Source organism: Parasteatoda tepidariorum, chromosome 8 (genome assembly GCF_982258835.1).
Source record: "Parasteatoda tepidariorum strain Cologne lab strain chromosome 8, Ptep-v5.0, whole genome shotgun sequence".
NCBI classification, from domain to species: Eukaryota; Metazoa; Arthropoda; class Arachnida; order Araneae; family Theridiidae; genus Parasteatoda; species Parasteatoda tepidariorum.
This window is the reverse complement of record NC_141762.1, coordinates 78,373,278-78,398,511: the sequence shown is the minus strand read 5'-3', so window position 1 is coordinate 78,398,511 and position 25,234 is coordinate 78,373,278. Positions and strand designations below refer to the sequence as shown.

The window sequence follows — 25,234 nt, the reverse complement described above, 5'->3', positions numbered from 1 at the left end:
AATTGGCTACAGGTGGCGTAGAGCAGAACTCTCTATCTATGGCAGCCGTGTGGGGAGAGTTATAGAATAAGGCAATACGTTAGTTTCTCTCTTGTTTTTTAAATAGATTAAAACTTTTTAGCAGAGAAACTATATTGAACATAGCTCTAAAAGAAGGCATCATGGAAGTTTAAAAAAAAATATTTTAGACAATTAAATACGAAAAATATTAAGAAAGAGGAAAATATCGTCGTACATTCCTATGCAACTGTGAGAAGGGGGAAGGGTCAGTACATAAAACCTGTGTTCTCCCCAGATGCGAGCATTGCAATCATGAACACAGAAAAAGGCACCACTTTAAGTTTGAAATGAGAAGGACTATATCTAATGATGCTGCCTTTTAGCGAGATGTACGGGGCATAAAAGTTTCTTGTTTTGCTTCAAAGAGTGTAGTGAATAAAATTTCATTTTTAAGTGACTCACATGTCGTTAAAATATTTTCACTTTTTCTATATTAAGAAAAACGAAACAAAATACAGAAAAAAAAATTTTTTTTTGAAATTGAAAATAGTAAAATAAATTCTCTTTAATGATGAGAAAAGAAGTTACTTTCTGTTATCAAATCTTCAAACCAAAAATTTTGCCACTTAAAAACTTTGCTGTATGTAACATTTGAAACTATAATAAGTATTTATTATATAAATAATTATAATAAATAAATATTTTTTTAAATAAATATTTGGTTTTTATTGCCAAGTTCATCTTTAATATCCAAATAGGCTATGGTATTTTTTAATCTAACCGCTATCAACAGTAATTCTTTTTTTTACTCCTCACTTAACATAAAAATAAAAGCATATTAGTATAAAAGCTGATAATATAAATAACAGAATTGTAGTATAAAAGCTGACCGAAATATTCGATAATAATGTAGTAATCTAATGATTATATATAAAATAAATTTGGAGAAAGTATTGTATAAAAAACGAGCTTCTAATGTGGCTAGCTTATGTAGCTTATTAAGTAAAAATATTATTGTGTTAAATAAATTTTTCCCTCCCAAAAAATTAGTGAATAATAAAAATTTGTAAAGTTTGAAGAGCTGTCATTTAAATGTTAAGAAACAAGAACAAAAAAGTTTATCATTTCATAAAAAACTTTTTTCTCTTATTTTCCATTTGTAAGAAAGTTTTTTACGCATGCATATTTATATACAAGTAGGCATTAAAAGTATATTCAAAATTAAAATCATTTTCTCATACAACTTTTTATTATATTTGATATTGGATATCATTAAAAATATTGAGATTGATTTATAAAAAAAAACGTACAAATATGATTTTGAATCGAAAAGTAAATTTTATAAATTCAATCTTGAATGTCATGAATATATGTAGTAAGATATGTAATAAAACTGCTGTTTTATCTTATTATATAGGAACGGAGTTGGAGCATCAAAATTTATCTGCTCTAGGTCTTTGGAACTGAAAGTGGTATTTTATTGGACTCTGGAGAAGATGTAGTCGAATCACTTGTAAAATGAAACATTTATGATGATATTTAAATACATATTTGTTATCCAAAGATAATTCCATGTAAAATATAACTTTTAGTAAATATTTAATATGTTTTAATATTATAAATAATAATAGTCGAAAAAATTTCGAATTGTTAGATGTACAATATTTTACATCAATTCAAAGAATGTCATTTTAAATGGCAAAATCTGAGAGAAATCAGTCAAAAAAATTCTAAGAAATCGAATTTTGAAAAAGTCGCATTATTAGAATTCGATTCCTGAGGAACTATTCGACCGATTTCTTTAAAACTATGTAAAAAATTGTATACCTAAGAAGTAAAATTTTTTTCGACTATTATTAAATTATAATATTAAAAGGCATCATATTTTGCATGGAATTATCTTTGGAGAAACAAATTTCATAATTGTGTACATAAGTTCTTCAATTCACTTAAAAAGTTTTGAGATATGGCGAAATAAGCAAAAAGTATAACATTAAGAGCTCCAAACCTTGGACCGCTCTCTTGAGCAAACTATAGGGGCCATATTTTTCAAATTTTGGGGGTCAAAATCCAAATCCGTCGAGAAAAAGATATGTTTATATAGAAAGTGCATTTTCGTGCCTGATTTCATAACTTTAAATATCATCTGCAACAATTAATTAGCATTTTTGCGGTCCCCCCCCCCAGTAACCATTAAGATTGAACCTGTAAATTCGATCATTAGACGAAACAAATTTTGTATTCTGATATCGAAATGGTATTCCAGCAGGCATTAATTTTTAAATTATCTTAAAATAAAGCATTTTTTGTCGCCACACAATTTAGTTTAGCGAAAACTATTAGCAGAGGAATTATTTTTTGCTTCGATTACTTAGTGATTAAAAATGAGCAAGTCGCTTCACTAAGTTTAAATTTCTAGCTAAATAGTAGTTTCGGAGCAGTTGAATAGTTAATATCGATTCGTTATTTAATATGCAATTTTCAAGTTGCTAGTTAATGTTCCGTCATGTACACATTCTTCCATCTTAATTGTTCTCAGTATCGATAAAGGTTAAGTTCTAAGTGTACTGCCATATTAAGTTGTTAGCAATAAAACGAATTTTGGCAAATCTCCTTGTAGCCAGAGTGAATTATAATTCATGAACATGAGATTTTCTGCCTCATGAAAAGGGAAGTTGCGATACCAACACTACTTTTTACTACAGAGAGATCCTACTTCTCGAGTTATGACTAAAGAGAATTTCATCCCTTGATCATTTCTTTGTTTTCACTCATCATTTTCTTTGTTTATATAATAAGAAATCTAGTCTACAGTTTATGTAAAGCACTGAATAGTAACCTCCCTTTCTACTTTTGGAAAATTTAAAAAATTTGTCTATCTTGTAAATTAAAAACATTAAAGCATAGAAATATTTTTTATTTTTTCCCACAATAGTAACATTTAAAAGCTTACACAACGATCCGCGTGTGTCGAGTAAAAAAAAAACATATCTGCCAGAATAACTCTAACAAAAAAAGCTTTTATATTTATTTAGAAAAGTAACAAGATAATTTACACAAGATGATCAGTATAATATGTTTGATTTTATAACAAATTAATAGATATCAAACTAAAGATGATGGGCACAAGATACAGTAAAAATAAATAATGTAACAAAAGTAATTCAAATATTTGATTAAACGCAATAACAAAACAATAATATAAATGTTCAAAAAAATTTTTTTAAATATAAATAACAATAATTATTACTTTAAAATAATAAATCTTGAATTTAAAGATTATGATCTTCCTTCAATTAATAAAATATTAAAACACATATTCTTCTTTTTTAATGCTTCTTCTTCTAAATTACAAATTGAATTATTACCACAGAAAACAATAACAAGTGAAAGTAATTAATAATATTTTCTTCAGTTATAATTTATTTCTGTTTACAGAAATTCCTAATAAAGAATCAGGAAACTGATAAATTTTTTGCATGATGACAAAAACTGAGGAAACTGATGCCAAAACTGATCATTCTCTAGTCATGTAAACATAACCAAAACTAACTTTATGATATTTGAAATAACTAAACACAGGGGGGGGGGATTTAAATAACCACAATGGATCATATTTGTGCTACAATGTTTTTACAGCATAGTTGTCATGAGAAACTATAATTAAATAAATAACTACAATAATAATAAAAAAATATTAGTTGAATTTCTTAGGCAGTATTCAAGTTTCAAAATTAAAGAAAGTTATGGTAAGCTTGAAGTATAAAATATTATCATTATGAGGATAAGGTACATTTTGTGCTATGTATGAATATAGCTAAACAACACAAATAAAAGTACAGAAATCTACTTTCTATAGTTTCAGCTCAACAAACAAGAACTTCCCTCAGTGTCTAAACACAAAATGACAGTAGAAAAGTAGCAAGACAAACATGCTGCAATACGAAAAAAATTTGTTAAACTAGTAAGGTAAGAAAAACAAGATATTGAAAGAAGAGAGTTTAAAAAAACAAGGGTGTGGTCGTTGGATGAGAATCTCAGGGTAGAAGGTGTAAAATTTAAATTAGAATAGATTTCAAAACATTGGAAACATACTAGAGAGATCATTAACTAAAATATATTTTCAATACATGGAATGATGAACTAAATTGGTAGATGAAGAGCAGTGCTGAATGATTTCAGTAGAGGAAAACTTTAAATTATGATTAGAATTCCAACTATGAAAAGTGATGAAAGATTGCTTAATTTAATAATAATTTTACTTTTTAAAATCAGAAATATATTTATGAAATTTTTAAAGCTAAGCAAAACACTGCTATAGTTTTGGAATAAAATTAAAAGGATTAAATTTTTGTACTACTATGATTTGTTAAAAAGGGTAGTTATTCTTTAACATCCATCAGACACAACAGAATCACATGTTTTTGCTTATAATTTAATGTTTTCTGTTTTACATCAAATCTTCATTGTTTTATTAAAATACTAACAACTTTATATTCTAGGTTTTTAATTAAATTAATAGCCTTGCAGTTTAAATAAAAACTTATTTTAACTAACAACTTATTTTAACTAAAATACTTATTGCAATACTGTAATATATATAAATTCACACAGTAATAGAATGATATAATATTTTAAGTTTTCACTGATATGCCAATGGAAATGCAGTCATTTGCAATATAATGTGAACTGTATATACGTAGCCATTCACTGATGTAAATATATATATTTGTCTAATATTAATTTGAATAAAAATTTAAGAAAAATTAAGTTTATAAATACTAAGTCTATAGAGTAATATTTACAACACTGAGGCCTAGCTCCTAATAAATAAAGTTTAGTGTAAATCATTTGAAGAAAAAAATATTCACGTCATTTGAAGAATAAAAAAAAAAAATGAATAAATTTAATGCATAGTTTTTCAATAGTGCATTTACAGAAAGTAAAATAATTTTAATTTTTTCATAAATAAGTAAGTATAAAGATGTGATATGTAGCATCAATGATTTGAATATCATCCAGAAACCTATTTTAAGCATGTAGCTTCAAATGAAAAAGCAGTTTTTTTTTTATTCTCTGTAACTGATAAAACTCACTTTTTCTGGGGCAGATTTATCTCCCATTTAAAAAGGAAGAAAAACTTTTGAACCCTGATTTTTATAACAAGCATTGTGAAATTGAGGGTCAACTACAGAGTAATGGATCACTGGGAAACATGGTTTAAGATGCTACAGTCTCCCTACCATCTTCTTCTTGGTCAGTTTTTTCTACATTGGAAGACACTTGCAAACCAGCATCTTGAAATTTAGAGATGGCTTCATGGATGGTTGAAGAGGCTATTACCTCACTGTCATGCTGAGTATTTCTGTGGCGTGTTAAATGGTGCTTCAGAGAAAAACTTTTACCACATATCTCACAAGAAAAAGGTTTTTCATCAGAATGAACCACACTATGAATCATGAGACGCCTTCTATCTGGGAAACTCTTATCACATATGTTACAAGAATAAGGCTTTTCACCAAAATGAACAAAGCTGTGTTTAGTTAAGTCATATTTCAATGAGAAATTTTTATTACATATGGTACATAAAAAAGGCTTTTCTCCCAAATGAACAATTTTTATATGGGTAGATAATGAACCATTTTGAGAAAAACTTTTATCACACATAGTACAAGAATATGGCTTTTCTCCAGTGTGGGTAAGTTTGTGGTTATTAACAGCACTTCTAGCTGAAAACTTTTTATCGCATATATTACAAGAATAAGGTTTTTCCCCAGTGTGAACCAGTTTATGTCTATTTAAGTCACATCTGTGTGAAAAACTTTTCTGGCAAACAATGCAAATAAAACGTTTTACACCCGTATGAACAAACGTGTGCTTAGTTAAGTCACTTTTTGCTGAAAAACTCTTATTGCACGTAGCACAAGTAAAAGGTTTATCACCAGTATGAACAAGTTTGTGAGCCATTAAACTACTTTTACGAGTAAAGCTATTGTTACATATACTGCAAGAAAAAGGTTTTTCTCCAGTATGTACCAGGATATGAGCCATCAAACTAGTTTTCCAGGAAAAACTCTTATTGCATACATTACAAGAAAAAGGTTTTTCACCTGAATGAACAAAACTATGATTTTTTAGAGTACTTTTTTTTGCAAATCCTTTATCACATATGTTACAAAAGTAAGGTTTTCCATCATTATGAGTAAGTCTGTGAGCAACTAAATCCTTTTTCTTAGAAAATGTAGCATTACAAACAATGCATGGATAATTCTTCATGGAAGGTATTAGGGTCTTTGCGTTAATATACGTATTTTTTTTAGTAGACATGTTTCTATAATAAAGTTGGTTTTTCCTGAGTAGAAACAAGCTAAACTGGTTTTTAAAACACCTTTATACATAAAATACACACGTAAACCACTATAAAAAATTTTCCATGTCAATTTTGAATATGCATAAAGATACCAAATAGATTACTTACTGTAAAATTATTCATTACAATTTTAAAATCAGCATCAATATCTCACAGAAAACAAATTATAGACAAAAAATAAAACATAATAAATATATAAAGTCAATACATAGTCTAAGGACTAACAGAATAAGATATAATTCTAAACAGTCATGGAAATGGACAAAAGTTTCACATATAATTTTGTGAATATCTTTTTTTTTCTTTCAGGAACAAGATGTATTCTTAATAATCATACAAATGCAACTATGAGTGACACATAAGTGTAATATATATAAAGCCAACAAAAATTTCAGGGAATGAAGATTACTTAACTTTACTTAGGTATTGTCACTTGTCTTTGAATAATGTATAATCATCGATTGTCATTGATTAGTAATAAAAAAAAGAAAACCACTGGACACATTAGAAGATATTGAATTTTTAAATACCAGTATCCATAATATAGGCAAGCTGTATATTGTTAGAGATAACTACTTCATTTATAAGACAGTGATGCATCATTGCGTTGATTTGCTCTTAACAATACCAAAGTGGGAGTAGAAAACAAATTTATTTCATAACAAGTTGTGATACAACATGTATCTCCTTTTAAGCTGCTTACAGTAATTTTTTACATTAATCTGAAAAAAGAAAAACATTGTTATGAAAAAAAATCATTCAATAAACTATCGATATACATTGTTGCAATATTAAGGAGATTGATAATTTTTTTAGGAATTTTTACAATAAAATAATACAGGTTAAATATAATGCCAGGACAAACAACAATTCTTAAATTTAAAAATAATAAAAAAATAGATATTTATAAATAAATGTTGTAATATTATATTATCTAGTACAGTGTAACGTCCCATATCCGGACGTCCCTTTTCTGGAAGGGTCGATTTTGAGGACACTTTTTAACAATTAAAATAAACGAACAGCTCTTCATCTTCCATTCTTTTTAAAAAAAAGAGGTTATTTGACACGTTTTCTCTTCTTCTAGCTTCTAGAGATTTATGCATTGAACCCATAAATCTCCCACCTCATTTAGGGCGTCCATTTTCAAGCTCTGCAATGGCGCACTGCTGACGGTCAGAGACAAGCTAAGGACTGTCCTAGTGTACATCAAAAAGAGCTTTTAAAGCTTGATAGAAATAGTCTGAGGAAGATCATTGGTCTTCTTACTGGACACTGCATCCTCAGAAGACACCTATATATAATGGGAATAGAATCCAATTCTCTTTGTCGGGGTTGTCATCTTGAAGAAGAGACATCATGACACATACTCTGTGATTGTGAGGTCTATTCTGCTCAAAGATTTGAGCATTTAGGGCAACATTGTGTCAACGCCTGGGAACTGCAAGATGTTCCTGTAAGGTGTCTGCTGAATTTCATCTCAGCTATAGGGCTTTCATGCTAATCACGGGGCTCGGGTACAATAGACCTCTGGTCGACGTGCCTAACTCGTCAGAGCTGCCCAATCTTGAAATCTTATCTTGAACCCATAAATAACCAGAAAGAGGATATCTACCAAGACCACCGTGAGACTGTTATTGACGTTCCTTGTCCGGAATGCAGGACAAGAGGGAGATTTGCTTTCGAAAGAGCGCAACTGAGTCCCCTCACTAATTCTTTCCTATGTAGCTGTCTAGTAAAAGAGGCATTTCCTGGAACCTTTTATTAGAGTGTTAGGGAAAGAAGAAATAGTGTGGAAAAGGGTAAACACGACGAACGTTAATGTGGAGGGGGTGAAAAATGGAAAATTTGAAAAGGTCTAAAAGGATAAGTCTCATTCTTTAGAATTGACATGAAAAAGATTTCAAGATACCCTTCAACTAAAATATGAAGTTGACAATTCTCCCCCTCTTAAACCAGGTGAAATTAATATGCACCTCCGTAACGTTGTTTTAACAACCACTAACCAGATTCTTTCAGTCACACAAGAAAAAATAAAGAGAATCCTATCAGCATGCCGCACCTTTACACTTGATTGATAGCCAATGATCAGAGAAAATAAGAATTTGTCAACTCCCTGCCCTCAACTTGAAAGATCTCATCTTTAAGCATATTTTCTCTATACAAATAAGGAGGAAATAAATTTTTCTCCTCTACCTACCCACCTCAATTAATGACAGTAATTCCGGCTTCTTGCTTGAATCACTCTTGTTCAAAATGGTGGAGAGAGCAATTAATATTTTCATAACTGTCAATTTTTTTTTGTTTTCTATATTTTAAGAAACAATTATTTTTTTCCTAATATTTTGTTTTTGATTGATTAGATATCATTCTAATACTAAAACATTATTGCCCGTATAATAATGTTTATTCATTTTTTTCTTCCTAGATTCAGATCCTTTAAAGCAGGGTTTCTTAACCTGTGGTTCATGAACCCCTAAGGGGTCCATGAGTTATATTTTGGGGGTCCGCTAACTACTCCTAATTTTTAAAACGTTTGGAAGCCTACCCATTGCTTGTACAGCGAGCTATGGCAGCTATAATTTCGTTTGCTACAGTGTATCTTTGCAAAGAGGGATTTTCCTCACTTGTGACAATAAAAACATAACATCCAAATCGATTGAATGTTGAACATGATATACACGTTGTTTTGTCGAAAACCATCCCTCAATTCAATTTATTAATTAAGGAAAAGCAGCAGCAACCTTCACATTAAAAATTTTAATTTAAAAAATTTTGTATACTATTAAAATAATAAAATTAAATAATTTCTAATAATTGATGTTTTTTACAATTATTTTTTTCACAGGGGGGTGGTCCGCGACTTCTTAAAAAATTTTAAAAGGGGTCCATTATATCAAAAAGGTTAAGAAGCACTGCTTTAAAGCTTTGTTTACCTTGGGGTCTATTATACGGAAAAATCCATTACCCGGACTTCCGGAAGTCCCACCGATTCCGGATACGTGACTTTCCACTGTATTATATGTAGAATTGACACCGGCATCCCTAACAGCTCAATATCATTTTCGACTTGAAATTACAATAAAATAATCGAAAATTGAATTTCATAAAATCATATTCAAAATATTGGAATTTGAAAGACTAACAAACAAGGGCAGAAAAAACTACGTGAAATTATGATGAAATCCTCACAAATCAAACGCTTAGAAAAAGTGTTACTTCAAATTTAAAATGTGCAATCCATAAAAACGTATTAAATACATCAAAATTTGAAACACCATAGGGAAACGGTTAAAAAACTATTAATTACTGTGGAAAAACAATCAGAAAACAACATAGGTTTACACAAGCTCACTGAAAATAGACCTTATTTTAAGTATATCGTAGTGCGTAATCAAATTAAAGGGCATGCGGATGGAAATTTTTCATTTAAAGGTCAACCGGGACGCACCGTCCTGCAAATCCCCGCCTAAAAGGAACTCTGCATTCAGTACGCCGAATCTTTTTATCACCGTCCAGATCAATATTTTTTCAGATATTGGGTATTTTCCCATAATCTGAGGGCCATAAAAAAAAAAAACTATGTTCATTTAGTGAAAGTACGTTGTGACTGATTTCTTAAAATATGGATATTCACGATCAATTAATTAAACAGGGAGCCTAAGTTCTTTTAATTTTCACAAATTTAGAAAAAAACTGTAGAGGTTTTCCCGGATATGGCTTAGAGTTATACCCTTCTATTTAGTCCCTTAAAGTGATTTTTTTCGGAGTCCTATGGACCGGTTAGAGCAAAAACCTGGTACTTTCCCTTTTTAGGTGCAGGGAAATCTTTTTCCCAAATTTAAATACAGTCTGCACTAATTATTATAAGCCAAGTTAGGTCTTTAAACTATTCAGATCGCATCTGAGTACGTTAAAATCTGACCGAATGAATTAGATCGAAAGGCATTCACTTTCTCATTCTGCGTTTTGCATAAAAGATTATGTTAATTATGAAATTAAATGATAATAAAATCAATAAATTATTTCGTAGAGAATGATTATTATTACATACCGTACTTTGAGGTAGCTTATAAGGTCACAATAACTTAACTAAATTAAATTAAACATAAAAGCCCTGTTTGAGTTCAAAAGAAAGTAACTAGCTCTGATTTGATATTTCTAATCGACAGTTTAATATCAGTTTTTTAACTTCAAATCAGAATGTAAAATATTAATAATTCCGGAAAGCTGAGTAAAAACTGGTTTTGTTTTGAATAGAAATATCAGTTTTGATATTCTGCCCAGGATTCAATGTTTGCTTCTAACTTGTATAATTGATTTAAAAAAAGGAAGTTATAAAAGAATTCTTGAAATAACAAAAACAGGCAGCTGGAAACGGAAGTACAGGTTGTTTGGTTCTGTTCTAAAAAGCAGTTGATGAAATCACACTAAAATTTTTCAACTGGGTTTTATTTGTTTTTTATGAACTTACTTACGTTAATATTTTACGAACAAATTGTTTGTTTCATATTTACTGAAGTTGATTAACAATGGTTTTGGTTTATCGGCTTATCAGATGTGTGTGCATGAATAATCGCTCACGTATTGAGTTGTAATGTTCGATTGTATATCTATTTATAAAAGCTTATTTCCGTGCAAAATAGTAGTTTTTTGTAATCTAATAAATCTGTTTATTGATTAATATTTGAAGACATCGACAAAGTGCAAATTTTTTCATTTATATTTAAATACTAGGTCAACTCAAACAATATTTCAGTGATAGTGACTGAATATGGAATCATTAATAATATAAATCATTCAATAAAATTATTTTTGTTATTGTGCTTGAATTCAATCGTTTTTCTATGAACATATCTGTGAGAAAATAAACCGCATTAAAATCATCTTCTAATGGAGTTCTGTTACTTATTTTAATTTTAAAAACAAGGAGAAGAAAAAAATAAAGCAAAAAGAAGTTTGCTTTTAGAAAAAAATAAAGTAAACTACATCAGCAAGAAGTTGAAAGCAAAAAGAAACTGTATTTTAATGATTGGAAGAGCTTGCAATAGCTCTTATATTTAATTACCATACTGGTGTAGCTTTTGAAACAATTTTCTGCATTTTTTTATTATTTATGTAAAAGAAAGAACTGAAGCCTCGTATTAACCATGTGTAGTGAACGAGTTCAAATTTCTTCAGATTCAGATTTTCAAAATTCTTCTGCAACCCATGATATTTTGAATTCTGATGAAAATCGCTGTGTCATATGCAATAAGACCTATGCCAACAAAAGTATTTTGATTACACACACTCTTATTCATACGGGTGAAAAAAAGTTTTCTTGTAGCATATGTAACAAAAGATTTTCTAAAAAAAGCAATCTAATAAATCACATGAATGTTCATACTGGTGAAAAACCTTTTTCTTGTCACATATGCAACAGGAGTTTTGCATTCAAGAGTAACTTAGTGTCTCATAGTTTTCTTCATACTGGTGAAAAACCTCATTCTTGTCATATATGTGATAAAAGATTTTCTCTAAAAAGTGTGTTAAAGAAACACATTTATGTTCATACAGGAGAAAAACCTTATTCGTGTAATATTTGCAATAGGGGTTTTTCCCAGAGAAGTAGTTTAAAAACGCATGGTTTTGTTCATACTGGAGAAAGGCCTTTTTCTTGTAAAATATGTAATAAAAGTTTTTCAACACAAAGTGATTTAACTAAACATAATTTTGTCCATACTGGTGAAAAACCACATTCTTGTACAGTATGTGGAAAGAGTTTTTCTCAAAAATCTAAATTAGTGACTCATTCCTTTATCCATACTGGTGAAAAACGTTATTCTTGTGATATTTGTAATAAAATGTTTATAGCAAAAAATCAGTTAAATAATCACAACTTTATCCATACTGGTGAAAAACCTTTTACTTGTAGCATATGTAATAAAAGCTTCTCAATTAAGAGTGTTTTAAATAATCACATACGCATTCATACTCGTGAAAATGCTGAGAAGATTTCCGTTGCAGTACCTACTCCACAATGCTCACCAAGTCTTAAGGATGTGCAGGAAGTGTCAGAAGAGAGACTGACAGGGAATATCAATGGAAAGACTGAGGAAATTTCCATTCTGGAACCTGCACCACAATGCTCAGCAAGTCTGGAGGGTGGGAAAATCTCGGAAAAGACTGAAAAGATTTCCACATCAGTAACAGCACCAAGTCTCGAAAATGTCCAAGAAGAGGTACAAGTGAAACTGATGGAGAATATCACTGAATCAGTCAAAACTGAAAGGTAAAACCTCCACGGAGGCCACTTCTATGTATATATATATTTAAATTTTTTCTAAATGTAACAAATAAAAAATTTTCTTATAAAGTTTCTTTGACCTATCAGCAGCATTCATATTAGAAGTGATGTGACTTCAGCTTTTTCCATTCATAAGTATCAATATAGTTATAGTCATTGTCTCTGTTATAATTTTTCTGCAGACAATTCAATTGAATGTATATTTTTTCAAAATTATATTTTCAAATTATTGTGTTTTAAAAGTAAAGAGCAAATCATTCCCAAAGACATGAATTATAGATCAAATTTGTAATTCCATTGAAGGTGTTATAAGAATAGCTAACAATTTTCCATGCTTGGAACCTTTTTCTGTTATTTCCTATACGCTGAATTTAAAATTTTCTGAAGATTTGACAATTACTCTTCATTTTCTTATACAGTACAGAACCCATTATCCGGAAATCAGAAAACCAAAAAACCGGAACGAAATTCGATGAATTTTCCTGCCATTTTTAAAAAAAAAAATTTTTTTTTCCTCATAAGATTTTAGGATTTTTCTTTCTTTTTTGAAAGATGTTTACCATACCATCATTTTAGAAATAATCATTACTGTATTACTTCATCGTTTTTTCTTCTTTTTAAGATTATTTCCAAATATTTTTTTTTTTTTTCAGTTTGGTTTAACAATAAAAAAAACGACTTTTTGCAACGATTCAGAAAACCGGAAAAATCAGTTATCCGGAATAGCGATGGTCCCGATCATTCCGGATAATCGGTTCTCCTCTGTATATTTTTTTAAAAATCTTTAGTAATTAAACTTATTATAATAATTATTTCAATGATTCTCATTGTATTGATATTAAGAAACTGTGACTAGAACAAAATGATGTGTCTTAGACAAATTGTTGCAAACCATACTACATTTTACAATTATTAAGGTGTCAACATTATAAATTTCTTAGATAATTTATCAATATGATAATGTTCATATTTTATACTTGCATATTTCATATAAAACAAAAATTAAAACTTTTTACTTTATCTGTAGCAATTGTATGCAGAGTTTACAAAAAGAATAAAAATATTACAAAGATCAATAGAAAACAAATAATAAATTGTAGTTAATCAATTGAAAAAACGGTAGTGACTTTTATTTATCATTTATTGTGGAGGAGGGGAATTATATATATTTCTTATCTAAAAATTTGAAACTGAGTTTTTTTTTTCTTCATAATTTTAATGCATAAAAAATATATAGCAATATGGTATCAATTTTGCTTTTATTATAAACCTGAAATGAATTGCATAAAATAAGGTATAATTTTTTTTCCCTTATAAGAAATACAAATTTAATTGTTAAGAATACAAATACAAAAACTTGTGCACAAAGACTTGTCAAAAACTTTGATGTAGTGACTGGATTTTCATCTACTTTAATAGGTGTACTGTACCAACAGAACTATAGGTACTGACAGAAACATTTTTCTTTTTAAAATACTTGTAAGCAATGGGCAATATAACCAAAATATTTTAAACCTTTCATTTAATCTTTTTTTGAATAACAGTAATTTAGTCTATAAATCAATTAAGTTTTAAATCTTTAATTATTAAAAAAAAAAAAATTTTTTTTTGTGTTGATGCATATATTTTTATTATCCTCTTTATTTTTCTTCCTTGTGTTGAATTTTAAACACTAGAAAAAAATTTTTGTTCTTGCCTTTACCAAAAACTTAGAACCAGCATTTATATATTTTTTTTTAATATTAGATAAAAAGATAACTGTGAACATTAAATAATAACTTTATTACAAGTCATATGAGGAAAATATATAAAAATGAAATAATTTTATGTATACATACAGACATCTAAATCATCATTATGTGGAAATATTTATCATGGTTTAGCCCGGTTCCCTTAGTTATTGTGGTTGGATGGAAGTATGAACTCTGAGATGCATGTGGACATTCAGATCCCTTTCAATATTATTCTTTCAATATTTCAGGGAAAGCCGATTTCTCTTCTAGCCAGATTATGGGACCATTCACACGTCGAGACCTGGGCATCCTCGGTTAGACTGAATGAATGTTCAAAAACTGGGCTAATTTTCTTAGAACCCTGATCTGTATCCCATAGAAACTTTTATTTTATAATCAGTGGTTGAACAACCAAGCCATTTTATGGTTTACAACTATCAATGTTCTACTCCATATCTTTGTAAATTTGAACTCAATCCAGGAAACGAGTACCCCAAACTTAATTGGGACGAGCTACCATTTGTAGTAGACTTTTGGTTGAAGTAAGCTGCATTTATGTTACATTGAGAGGAAAATTACTAAAATCTTCCAAGGTTAGCCTGATAACAAGGAGATTCTAATCCATGATCCGTCTTCTACCTCTAAGGATATTTTGCATCAGCGATGTTATCAATACAACCCATAATTGGGATTCAAACCTTGGTCACCTCATTGGAAGGCTAGTGCCCTATCCTCTGAACCATCATGGCTTCGCAGAACATCTTGGGTTGAATTAGAAACCAGATTATGTAGCCAGTCAAATCAACCAAACTCACTGGTAGCTCATACTCCAGCTGTGATGATGCGGAGAAGTATTCTTTTTTACTAAAAATGTGGGAAGTCTCCCCAGACGTGTGTAACCTGTCACTGAGGCAAAAGGGGGGCTGACATCATATTATGCCTCAGAACTCTCCAATTCTGTACCACTCAGTGTCTGAATACTTTTGGCTCGATAGTTTAATTACAGCATAGCCAAGGGTAGAGGAGTCTATTACAAATCAAAATAATTCTTTGGTTACTTCTCCCGAATTGAATTGTGCATAAACCACTGCATGTACTTTTAATGTACAATATTATAAAATAATGATAATAATTGAAAGACCCACATATGATATTCCAAATTCAGTTATGAAAATTATAATTAGTAGCTGAATTTCTGAATAGTTTATTCAAGAGACTGGCAAAAACATTGAGCTTATTTATCCTATTGAAATATTATCATAGGTTCATCATACCTTTAGAATGAATAAAATAATTTAAAACGTAACTGCTCCCATTTAGAAAACTTCCCTACTTCATGATTAATATAGACGTAATATAATTTTATGAATTTTATTATATAAGAAGGTGTGTAGAAAATGTTAGTTGAGTTGTTTTATGCCTAAGTCAAGTTTTTATTTTATTTTATATTATTATTTTTCTAGGTGTAGGGTATTTTAGTTTAGCATTAGATTTATGATCTTTTGCAGCCACTTTCTCTTGTGTCTGGCTATTAACAATGCATCTTGCTTTATTTAAATTTTTCATAAATTTTTGAGTAAATAAATTGTAAAGTTGCTTTATTTTAAAAGAATATTAATCCACACCAGCATCTTGAATTTTTGTTGCTCTATCTATAATCTTCTCATTGGGAACTGGGCAGGTGAAGTGAGAAGTGATCTAGAAAAAATTATGCAAGTAGTTCTAATGATTGTTAGGAAAAAGCAAGAAGCATTGCCTCTAATAAATATTTATTTTTTGAAGACTAATTAAAAGCAATCTGATATGAATTGCGCTTTGCAGCTCTGTTGTTGGGATTGCAAGCAGCAGGTAGAACTCTCTAGTTTGGTCCAAAAAGTTATGTCAATTAGGGAAAGTAGGTTTTTGTGCTTAATTTTTTACTTAATTACCAACACTAATTAATATAGTAACTAAGTTAGATGAAAAAGAAATAATATGAGTAACATCAATAAAATTTTATCTAATGTTACTCAAAATAGGTTTTTTTTTTTTTTTTAATTTTTTTTTCTTTTTTTGCACCACCATACATAAGCACTATAAAATGTTATATCCTTTAAATAGCAAATAAATCGAGAAACTCAGTCTTTCATGTAAGTAATTTTTCAACATTTGAATGTAAAGAAATGAACTCATCTATTCCATTGTTATATTTTAGATTAAATGTTTATATTATGTGATTTGTATTTTCAGTTAATACTCAAATGAAATAAGTAATATGTTTTAATATAATTTTGTTATTTAAAATAAATTATAATTTATACTTGATTGATTATATTTTACCTTAGGTTCATTTCATTACTCATCTATTGAGAATATACATTAGCATTTTAGTGTATAACACCTTTTTGTAAAATGTTACTCTGAAGTTCTAAAACTTTTCACTGCATTGCCTCCCTTGTAATCTACATTAAAGTTTTCTGATCCCCTTTATTAATGTAAATACTATTTAAATTTATTTAAAAATAAGACATAGAGAGGTAGTGATGTGGTATATAAGACCTGTAGAAATATCTTACTATTTACCATTTATGTTTTCAAAGGAAAGAAAACTAAGTTTATTTTCTTTATTGAATTCTAATCTTTTAAATACTTTCCAGAGTTTATTAATTATTATTATTATTTTTTTTTTTTTTACTTTTGAAGTTCTACTTTAGCATCAGTGATCATTGTGTTTTCTTCAAAAGAACAAACTCAATTTTGACTGAAAAAGTCTTATGCCTTGTCTATTTAAGAAAAACTCTTTAGTTAGCTATGCTCAATAAAAAGCATAGTACAATTTATTGCATGCAGTTTGCAAAACAAATAATGTTGTTGCATCCAATTTTACTGTAATTAATTCAAAAGAACAAACACCTCACAGAAAAAAGCATCATATTTATATTTGTTTAATTTTATTTATAATTGTATGCTTTTTTTCTGAAATATAGTTTTTTAACTTATGAAGTGAGTTTGGGGGTAATCAATCAAAATCATTTCAATAATCATCAATAATCAGTTTGGGGGTAATCAATCATTTGGGGGGCTCTCTAATCAAAACCACAAGTCCCTAACGAAATAATTGGGTGTATGATTAAGCTCTTCTGTTGGATCTGTATTATTATAATGTTTGGAGTTAAAATATTGTGTCATCTAGTCAAATTTATTTTTTAACTTTTAAATAATAATATTATAATCAAATTGAAATTTAAAAGTTTCATGAAAAAATATGATTTATAACACTGAAACTAATCCAAAAGTGTGACTCTTCATTGGAAACAGGATGCACCTAGAATTTTATGGGAATTTGAAAATATCGACAGAATTGTCAGGAAAATCCACAATTATTCTGATAATTATTAAATTGGCCAATGGGCAGTATTGTATCAAAGATCACACAAAAGTTCATGGTCGATGTATTTCTATCTATGGCTATTCTAACACATTAAAATACATTGAGAGCTTTGTTAGATAACTTTAAGAAACTGTTTTTGTAGTAGGGCAGAGTTGCTCACCTTGGGACACTTTTTTACTATCTTTTTTCAATTTTTTTTTTTATTTTGATCAATTATTAACAAATTTTACCTGGTACTCTTGTAACATTTGAAAGCATTTTTACCTAGGTTTCGGTTTTGTATCTGTCATAGAAAAAATTTTAATTTTTTTTTTAGTTATCTTGTTATTTGTCCCAAGGTGTACCTCTTAGTGTGGCGCCTTGGGACAGTTAAACTGATGTGAAAAGTTAGGTATAAATTTTCTAAAAATAGTATAACTAATAAGTTTACATTATCTAATTTTGCTAGTAGAGCTTTATTTTGTTAGTCTCAAGTACTTCTATGCAAATCCAATTAACAAATTTTGTAGTCAATTGTTCAGAATCAAATACCAAACCTAAAGATTGTTCATTGCTTCGCTCAGGTTCTTTAAGTTTTAACAAAATGTCATTTGAATCTACCTATGATTTGTCTTCTTTTTCGGGATAAATAAATGTTGTAGTTTGAGTCACTCTTCTCAAAAATAATAGCTCATATTTATCAATAACACCATCAACTCTTTCAATGCAACCTACAAAAGTAACAATACTAAAAGAAAACAAATTTTTTTTTAAAATTCTAAATAGATAAAACTTCTTTGAAAAAAACGCGCTAAAAAGCAGCAGAAATTTCAAAAAAGTAGCAATAAAGGAAACGAAGGAAATAAAAATATGACCACCGAAGCCGACGTCTTCAGGGGGTGCCGGCCCCGGTAGCCATAAAACAAAACCATTTCTAATTGAGGGAGAAGCAAATGCCTAAATTAACTCCCTCAGTACCCCGATGGTTTTGTATAGAAGTCCAGGAAAAAACATGAAGTACAAATAACCAATTTAGAAAAGAAACTCAAGCAAAATCATCAGAAAGTAAAAACTCACTTAACCAGGTCAAACATCGATTTCACAAGCAAGCCGAATGAAAAGGAAACACTGAAAACTAAAGAAAACAACTCCTTCTATGCGCAGATAGAAAATAAAATAAAAGAAGTCAAGAGAAAGAAATACGCAACAAATTAATAAAATGCTTAACTGGGGCTGCTCAGTTAAGACTTGAATCGCGCCCTGTTAAAAGAAAAAAATATATAAAAACCTAGAATTCTTCAATCATTTTCTTAATTAAAAAATTAACATTACAAAAATTAAAAGGAAAATCATTATTGCTCAAATTATTCACATCTTCCCGAAAACTTTCAACATTATTGCAAATATTTTTGATCCTAACCAATTGTGAAAAAACTAAATTTTTAAAAATTTTATTACACAAATTAGTATTAAAGTTGCAATTAGAAATGGTTTTGTTTAACCACTTTTTTCTTATCATTAAATATTTCCTTGTCACTTTCACTGCTCATTTCATCTAAGCTACAAGCATCATCACTGTTATCATTATATAGATCACTAATTACTGGTTTTCTTCTAGATGTATTTCCCACTAATTTTGAGAGCATAAAATCCTCATCTTAACTACTACTGCTAAACCGGAGCTTTTCAATCACTTTTTTACCTTTTCTATTCATTCATTATTTTTGTTTTCCCTGAGAGTCCTTTTTATTCTTAATAGCCTTATTCTTCAAGTGCCTTTTTTTTCTTCAGGAATGTCTGTATAAATCGCAGATCTTCCTCCCTTTTCGACCTTGGTTATTTTCTTTTTGAGTTTCTGCCTTTGGAAATAGTCTCACTCATTCAGGTATTATTGTCAGAAGCGAATCGCTTACTAGGGACTCATTCATATTTTGCATAAATAAACTTGTTGATGGAATTGGCGTATCACTCACAATAGCTGATAAAAATGTAAGAATGTCATCAAATACATCTCGATTAAAGGGATAGATTCCATTTACTTGAAAACCAGAAACAATATTCTTTGGTATTAAGGAAATAGTATATGCTATGCCTACAGATTCAGCAATATCATAGATTTTTATAGGCCTTCCAGCATGTGCAAGCATCCATTTATTACAACCAATATTATAATGTTTTTTAACAGAACTGAATGCGGTACGATCCAAAGCCTGCAGTTTATGACTGGTGTGAGGTGGCAAAGTGAGCACAATAATTCTATTTTCTTTACAGAAATCAATGACTGCAATAGTTATAAATGTATTATGATTGTCAATTATTAGGATGATATTGTTATTTTTTGTTGTTTTACAAAGTGTTTGAAATAAAGCAAAAATGTTTGAAATGTTGACAAACCACGTGGATTTGCAGCCCCAATGGTACCAAGGGGTGCCCCATTTAGCATATGATGTTTAAAAAACTTTCTAAGGAAAATCAAAAATGGTGGCACTGAATTACCAATGGCATTTAAAGCAGAAATAATTGTTATAAGTTTACCAAGCATTCCTGGTGTCATTTGCAACTCCTGCTTTACTCTTTTTCCAGCTATAACTTTTGGTGGTACATGAACAGTTGTGAGCCCTGACTCGCCAAGATTAAAAATTTTACTACCTGAAAAGTTCTTACGTTGGAGAGTTAATTCTAAATTTTCGTGAAACTTGCTCACATTGTCCGTTCTGAAGCTGGTGGCTCGAGAAGTACCAGTTGGTCCTGGTTTTCGAAGTGAAAACATAACACCGGGCCTTCTTTTGAATCCAATGTACGAGTCTTTCCCAGATTTTTTTTCGTTTTCCCAGTTTGGAGGAATGTTCTTCTGGTTCTACCTATGGTAAAGTATTACCATAGGTAGAGAGTTCTGTCTAGCGCCATCTACAGCTCGTATAATGAAGTTTCATCAGGGGACTTGACGTCAGTCGCAAGACTTTCATTATTTGAAGTATTGGATTAAGTTAATTAGCATTACAGAAATAAACAGCTTAGAGCGATTTCCACAAGTTTGTTATTGTATTTGTTTTACCAAAGATCTAATAGCTATTAAATCTTGAATTAAATTAGATTTGTTGACCGTAATAAAAAAAATTACCCGATTCTACAGAGTATAACAATATTACTCACATTCAAGCTTGAATTGTTTCCCCTAAGACCTTCGGATTTTTGGAAAGTGAAGAATTTTTTAGTCAGTAGTTACATAATGGTATGGAAATAATTTCGTAATACGTTATTTCACTATAAAAATAAATAAAAACCCGTTTAGCGAATGTAGTTGGTGTGAAAAATCTGGATACTGAATTATAGATAATTTCTTTCAGTTTCAAGGGTTTGAAAGGGTATATAAATATTTTCGTGTCGGTCGTGTAACAACTCCAAGCGCTAAAAATAAAAAATTTTCCAAAATTTGAAAACAAGAAGTATGCATCGGTTTGTTTCTGAGCTGAAAAAGTTAATTTTTATGATACTATTTGAGTTTGTAGATGTTGAACAAATATCTAATAACATGATAATGATGTTTTTTGTTAATTTTTTTTAAAATAATAAAGTTTTTATGTATAATACTTTTCGATTAGCATGGTGCAAGCGATGAGTCGCCAATAAATATAGGAGAAATTTCCGTATCTTGATTTGTGACAGAATAATTGCCAAGTCTTGGCAATTTCTGGGCAGTGACCTGCAAGAAAGTGAAAAAGAATCACAGAAAGGGACCATCTCGAGAGGTTAAAATCGTAGCCACCCCCGGGCAAACATCTACATGTTTTCTTTTAAAATTTTTTGCAAGTTTAAAGTCCATTTGTAACCTTGGCGAATGTTGTTGGCTCACCAGATGACAATACTATAAACCTCTACAATCCCCAAAATATAGACCTCTGTGCCAACTTTTATTTCATTTATTTTCTTAAAAATCATTGAATTAAAAGGGGAGTTGGGGGGGGGGGGAGTTCACAAAATATAAAAAGTAAAAAAAATTAATTTGTAAATTGATTAAAATTTAATTAAAATATTTGAATTTCATTGCACCTGACTAGCTGATAAGTATTGTTAGTATTAAATTACAAGAATATTCTTACTAAGGTTCTAGCCAGTATGGTGTCAATTGTCACCAAATGTTCTTCAAAAATTGCTAAAATCATACTCATAGGTGACAAATTTGTCATTTAGTAATATATTTGGATTTCATAAAATCGCAATGAAAAAGTTTTTTTCTGCAAATTCCATGCTTTCAAAACGTTTCAGTAAAAGAGTAAAAATTTAACTGACACTTTACTGGTCGTTGATTTGCATACTTGAATATATCAATGATATTAATATAAATATGTAAATCTAATGTAATTACACTTACATGTTATTATAATTATTTTGTAAAATTTAATTATTTTTAAATAAGTGCAAATTATTAACATTAAGGTAATTAAAGGATGAATTTTTCCAACTGTCTTAGGCAAAAATTGACTTTTTGGAGAAAATCATCCACATATTGTTGCATCATAATTATAAAATTAAACATCACTTACATACCTCTTCATATTGATAATTTCTTAGTTAAAAGATAAGTTGCTCAGTTGTAAGATATTTTTGTGTTTATAAGTTAATTTTAATGTAAAGCATTGTTTAGTTTACTCTATTAAATATTTGTACTCTCTTTTAGATAAAAACAAGCAGAAGTGTTATGATATAAAAACGAATAAAAGGTATGCTAGAAGTCGCTTCTAGCATACCTTTTATTCGTATCTTATAGCATACCAATCTCTTAGCTTTGTAATCAATCTTTTATGTTTGAAATTGAGGTATCCTTATGTTGTTTAATTCTTTTATAGCTTCTGAAGCTGTGCAATAAAAGATAGTGAGAATACCACAGTTCAGTTTGAAATGTTATCTTTTCTTCAGAAGGTGTCTTGATATTGAAATAAAATTAGAACTTAATCAACTGTTTAACTTAATATTTTATTATCAGCTAATAAAAGAAAGATATCATGGTTCAGTTTGATAATAATTTGTGAACTCCTATAACTCTTTATTTTTTTACTTCATGTTTTATATAAGATGTCGATTAAATTTACTCAAAACAGTTGTTTTGAAAGATTAACTAACTGAAAAAAAAAACCTTGTGCAAATTTTATTGTTTTTTCTTTTAATACTTTTCTAATTAATAGTCATTTAAATATGAATTACATTAATACTATGCATGCATTTTAGTAAAGCATTATTCGAATGAAAAAATGCTTTAAATTCAAAGGAATCTTTTCTTTTTTTTTTAATAAAAATTGTGTGCTCATGTGAAATTATTTCTGTACATACTTAATTTCCTGGTTTTTAAATCCTTTATAGTTTTATTTATTAAAATTTAGGTATTATGTTTACTGAAAGTTCTAATAGCTGCTCGAATGAACCTTCTGTGACAAATCACAGCTCTGATGATGTTAAAGAAAAACCTTATTCTTGTCATATATGTTGTAAAAGTTTTGCTCAAAATAGTCATTTAGTTTCACACATTCGTGTTCATACCGGAGAAAAACCTTATATTTGTGATGTATGTCAAAAAAGTTTTTCTCAAAAAAATAATTTAACTACTCACAGTCTTCTTCATACAGGTAATAAATCTTATTCTTGCAATATATGTGTTAAGAGTTTTTTTCGTAAATCTCAATTAACTTCTCATAGTGTGGTTCACACTGGTCATAAACCTTATTCTTGTGATAAATGTGATAAAAGTTTTTCTCAAAGGTGTCATTTAACTACTCATAGCTTTGTTCATATTGAAGAAAAACCTTATTCTTGCCATATTTGTTATAAGACTTTTTCTCAAACTTGTCATTTAATTTCTCATATTCGCATTCATACTGGTGAAAAGCCTTATTTGTGTACTGTATGTAATAAGAGTTTTTCTCAAAAAAGTCAGTTAAATACTCACAGTCTTCTTCATACTGGTAAAAAAACTTACACTTGTAGCATATGTAATAAGAGTTTTGCTCGAAAATCTCAGTTAATTTCTCACAGTTTTGTTCATGGTGGGGAAAAATCTTTTTCTTGCAATGTGTGCGATAAGAGTTTTTCTCAAAAAAGTCAGCTAACTACTCATAGTTTTGCCCATATTGATGAAAAACCTTATTCTTGTCATACATGTTGCAAGAGTTTTTCTCAAAAATGTCATTTAGATTCTCATATTCGTGTTCATACGGGAGAAAAACCATATTCTTGTTCTATGTGTAATAAGAGTTTTTCTCAAAAAAGTCAATTAACTAGTCATAGTCTTCTTCACACTGGAAAAAAACCTTATTCTTGTAGCATATGTAACAAGAGTTATTATCGTAAATCTCAATTAATTTCTCATAGTTATGTTCATAGTGGTGAAAAACCTTTTTCTTGTAATATATGTAGTAAGAGTTTTTCTCAAAAAAGTCATTTAACTTCTCATAGCTTTAGTCATATGGAGGTAAAACTTTATTCTTGTAGTGTATGTGATAAAAAGTTTTCTCAAATAGGTCAATTAAATGTCCACAATCGTATTCACACTGATGCAAAACCCTATTCTTGTAATATATGTAATAAAAGCTTTTCTCAAAAAAGTAATTTAACTACTCACAGTTTTCTGCATACAGGGAGAAAACCTTTTTCTTGTACCATATGCAATAAGAGTTTTGCTCGTAAATTTCAATTAACTTCTCACAGTCTGGTTCATGTTGAAGAAAAACCTTATTCTTGCAAAATATGTAATAAGAGTTTTAATCAAGAAACTCATTTAACTAGGCACAGCCTCATTCACACTGGTGAAAATCTTCATTCTTGTAGCATATGTAATAAGAGTTTCTTAACAAAAAGTGCTGTATTAAAACACAGCATTGTACATACTGGTGAGAAACCTTATTCTTGTAGCTTATGTAATAAAAGTTATGCTCATAAGAGTCAGTTAACGACTCACAGTGTTGTTCATACTGGTGAGAAACCTTATTCTTGTCACATATGCAACAAGCGTTTTTCATCAAGTTCTGTTTTATATGTACATAAGCGTATTCATGTTAATGTGAAACCTTTTTCTTGTAATATATGTGATAAAAGTTTTTCAACAAACAGTGAATTAACTAAACATAGCATTGTCCATACAAACGAAAAACCTTATTCTTGTAGCATCTGTAATAAAAGCTTTTCAAGGCAATATTGTTTAACTAAACACAATCTTGTACATACTGTCCAAACTGCGAAAGAACTTCATTTTTGTAATATATGCAATAGAAAATTTTCTCGGAAAAATCACTTAACTCAGCATAATAAATTTGTTCATGCTGATAATAAAATTTAGTTTATATAATAGGCTTTTTTTCATGCAAACAATTGTTTAGCCAAAAACCGCATCATCTGTACTGCTGACAATAAAAACCTTATTCTTCAGTTAGTGGGTTTCCTAACTACACTTATTCTTAAACCACTGTGTAATTTTGAGAATAAATATTATTAGTGTTCTAATT

The 25,234-nt window shown here is 29.3% G+C and overlaps 3 protein-coding genes across 3 annotated transcripts in view; 2 read left to right on the top strand and 1 right to left on the bottom strand.

Moving 5' to 3' along the window:
• Positions 1-3,000: 3,000 nt before the first annotated feature.
• LOC107451294 (uncharacterized) lies at positions 3,001-10,755 on the bottom strand. Its single transcript, XM_043050762.3, has 2 exons — positions 10,425-10,755; positions 3,001-7,092 (listed from the first exon to the last, which is right to left on the bottom strand). Exon 2 carries the CDS (start codon positions 6,325-6,327, stop codon positions 5,221-5,223), a length of 1,107 nt encoding a protein of 368 aa, XP_042906696.2. The 5' UTR covers positions 6,328-7,092; positions 10,425-10,755; the 3' UTR covers positions 3,001-5,220.
• Positions 10,756-11,317: 562 nt separating this feature from the next.
• On the top strand, positions 11,318-25,232 carry LOC107451296 (uncharacterized). Its single transcript, XM_087149631.1, has 2 exons — positions 11,318-12,645; positions 23,113-25,232. The coding sequence occupies exons 1-2, from the start codon at positions 11,521-11,523 to the stop codon at positions 25,066-25,068; spliced, it is 3,081 nt and encodes a 1,026-aa protein (XP_087005757.1). The 5' UTR covers positions 11,318-11,520; the 3' UTR covers positions 25,069-25,232.
• The window catches only part of LOC107451303 (uncharacterized), a 62,293-nt gene continuing 49,709 nt past the window's right edge, over positions 12,651-25,234 (top strand). Inside the window, exons 1-2 of the transcript XR_015435902.1 lie at positions 12,651-20,973; positions 22,420-22,462. The gene's annotated coding sequence lies outside the window, so the exon portion shown is untranslated. The remainder of the gene's footprint in view (positions 20,974-22,419; positions 22,463-25,234) is intronic.

Bases quoted from the DNA above. Each gene is read 5' to 3' on its own strand.
- LOC107451294 (XM_043050762.3), bottom strand. From the start codon at position 6,327: ATGTCTACTAAAAAAAATACGTATATTAACGCAAAGACCCTAATACCT.
- LOC107451296 (XM_087149631.1), top strand. From the start codon at position 11,521: ATGTGTAGTGAACGAGTTCAAATTTCTTCAGATTCAGATTTTCAAAAT. The intron at 12,646-23,112 runs TAAAACCTCCAC...TTTATTTATTAA, and splicing joins AATCAGTCAAAACTGAAAGG to AATTTAGGTATTATGTTTAC.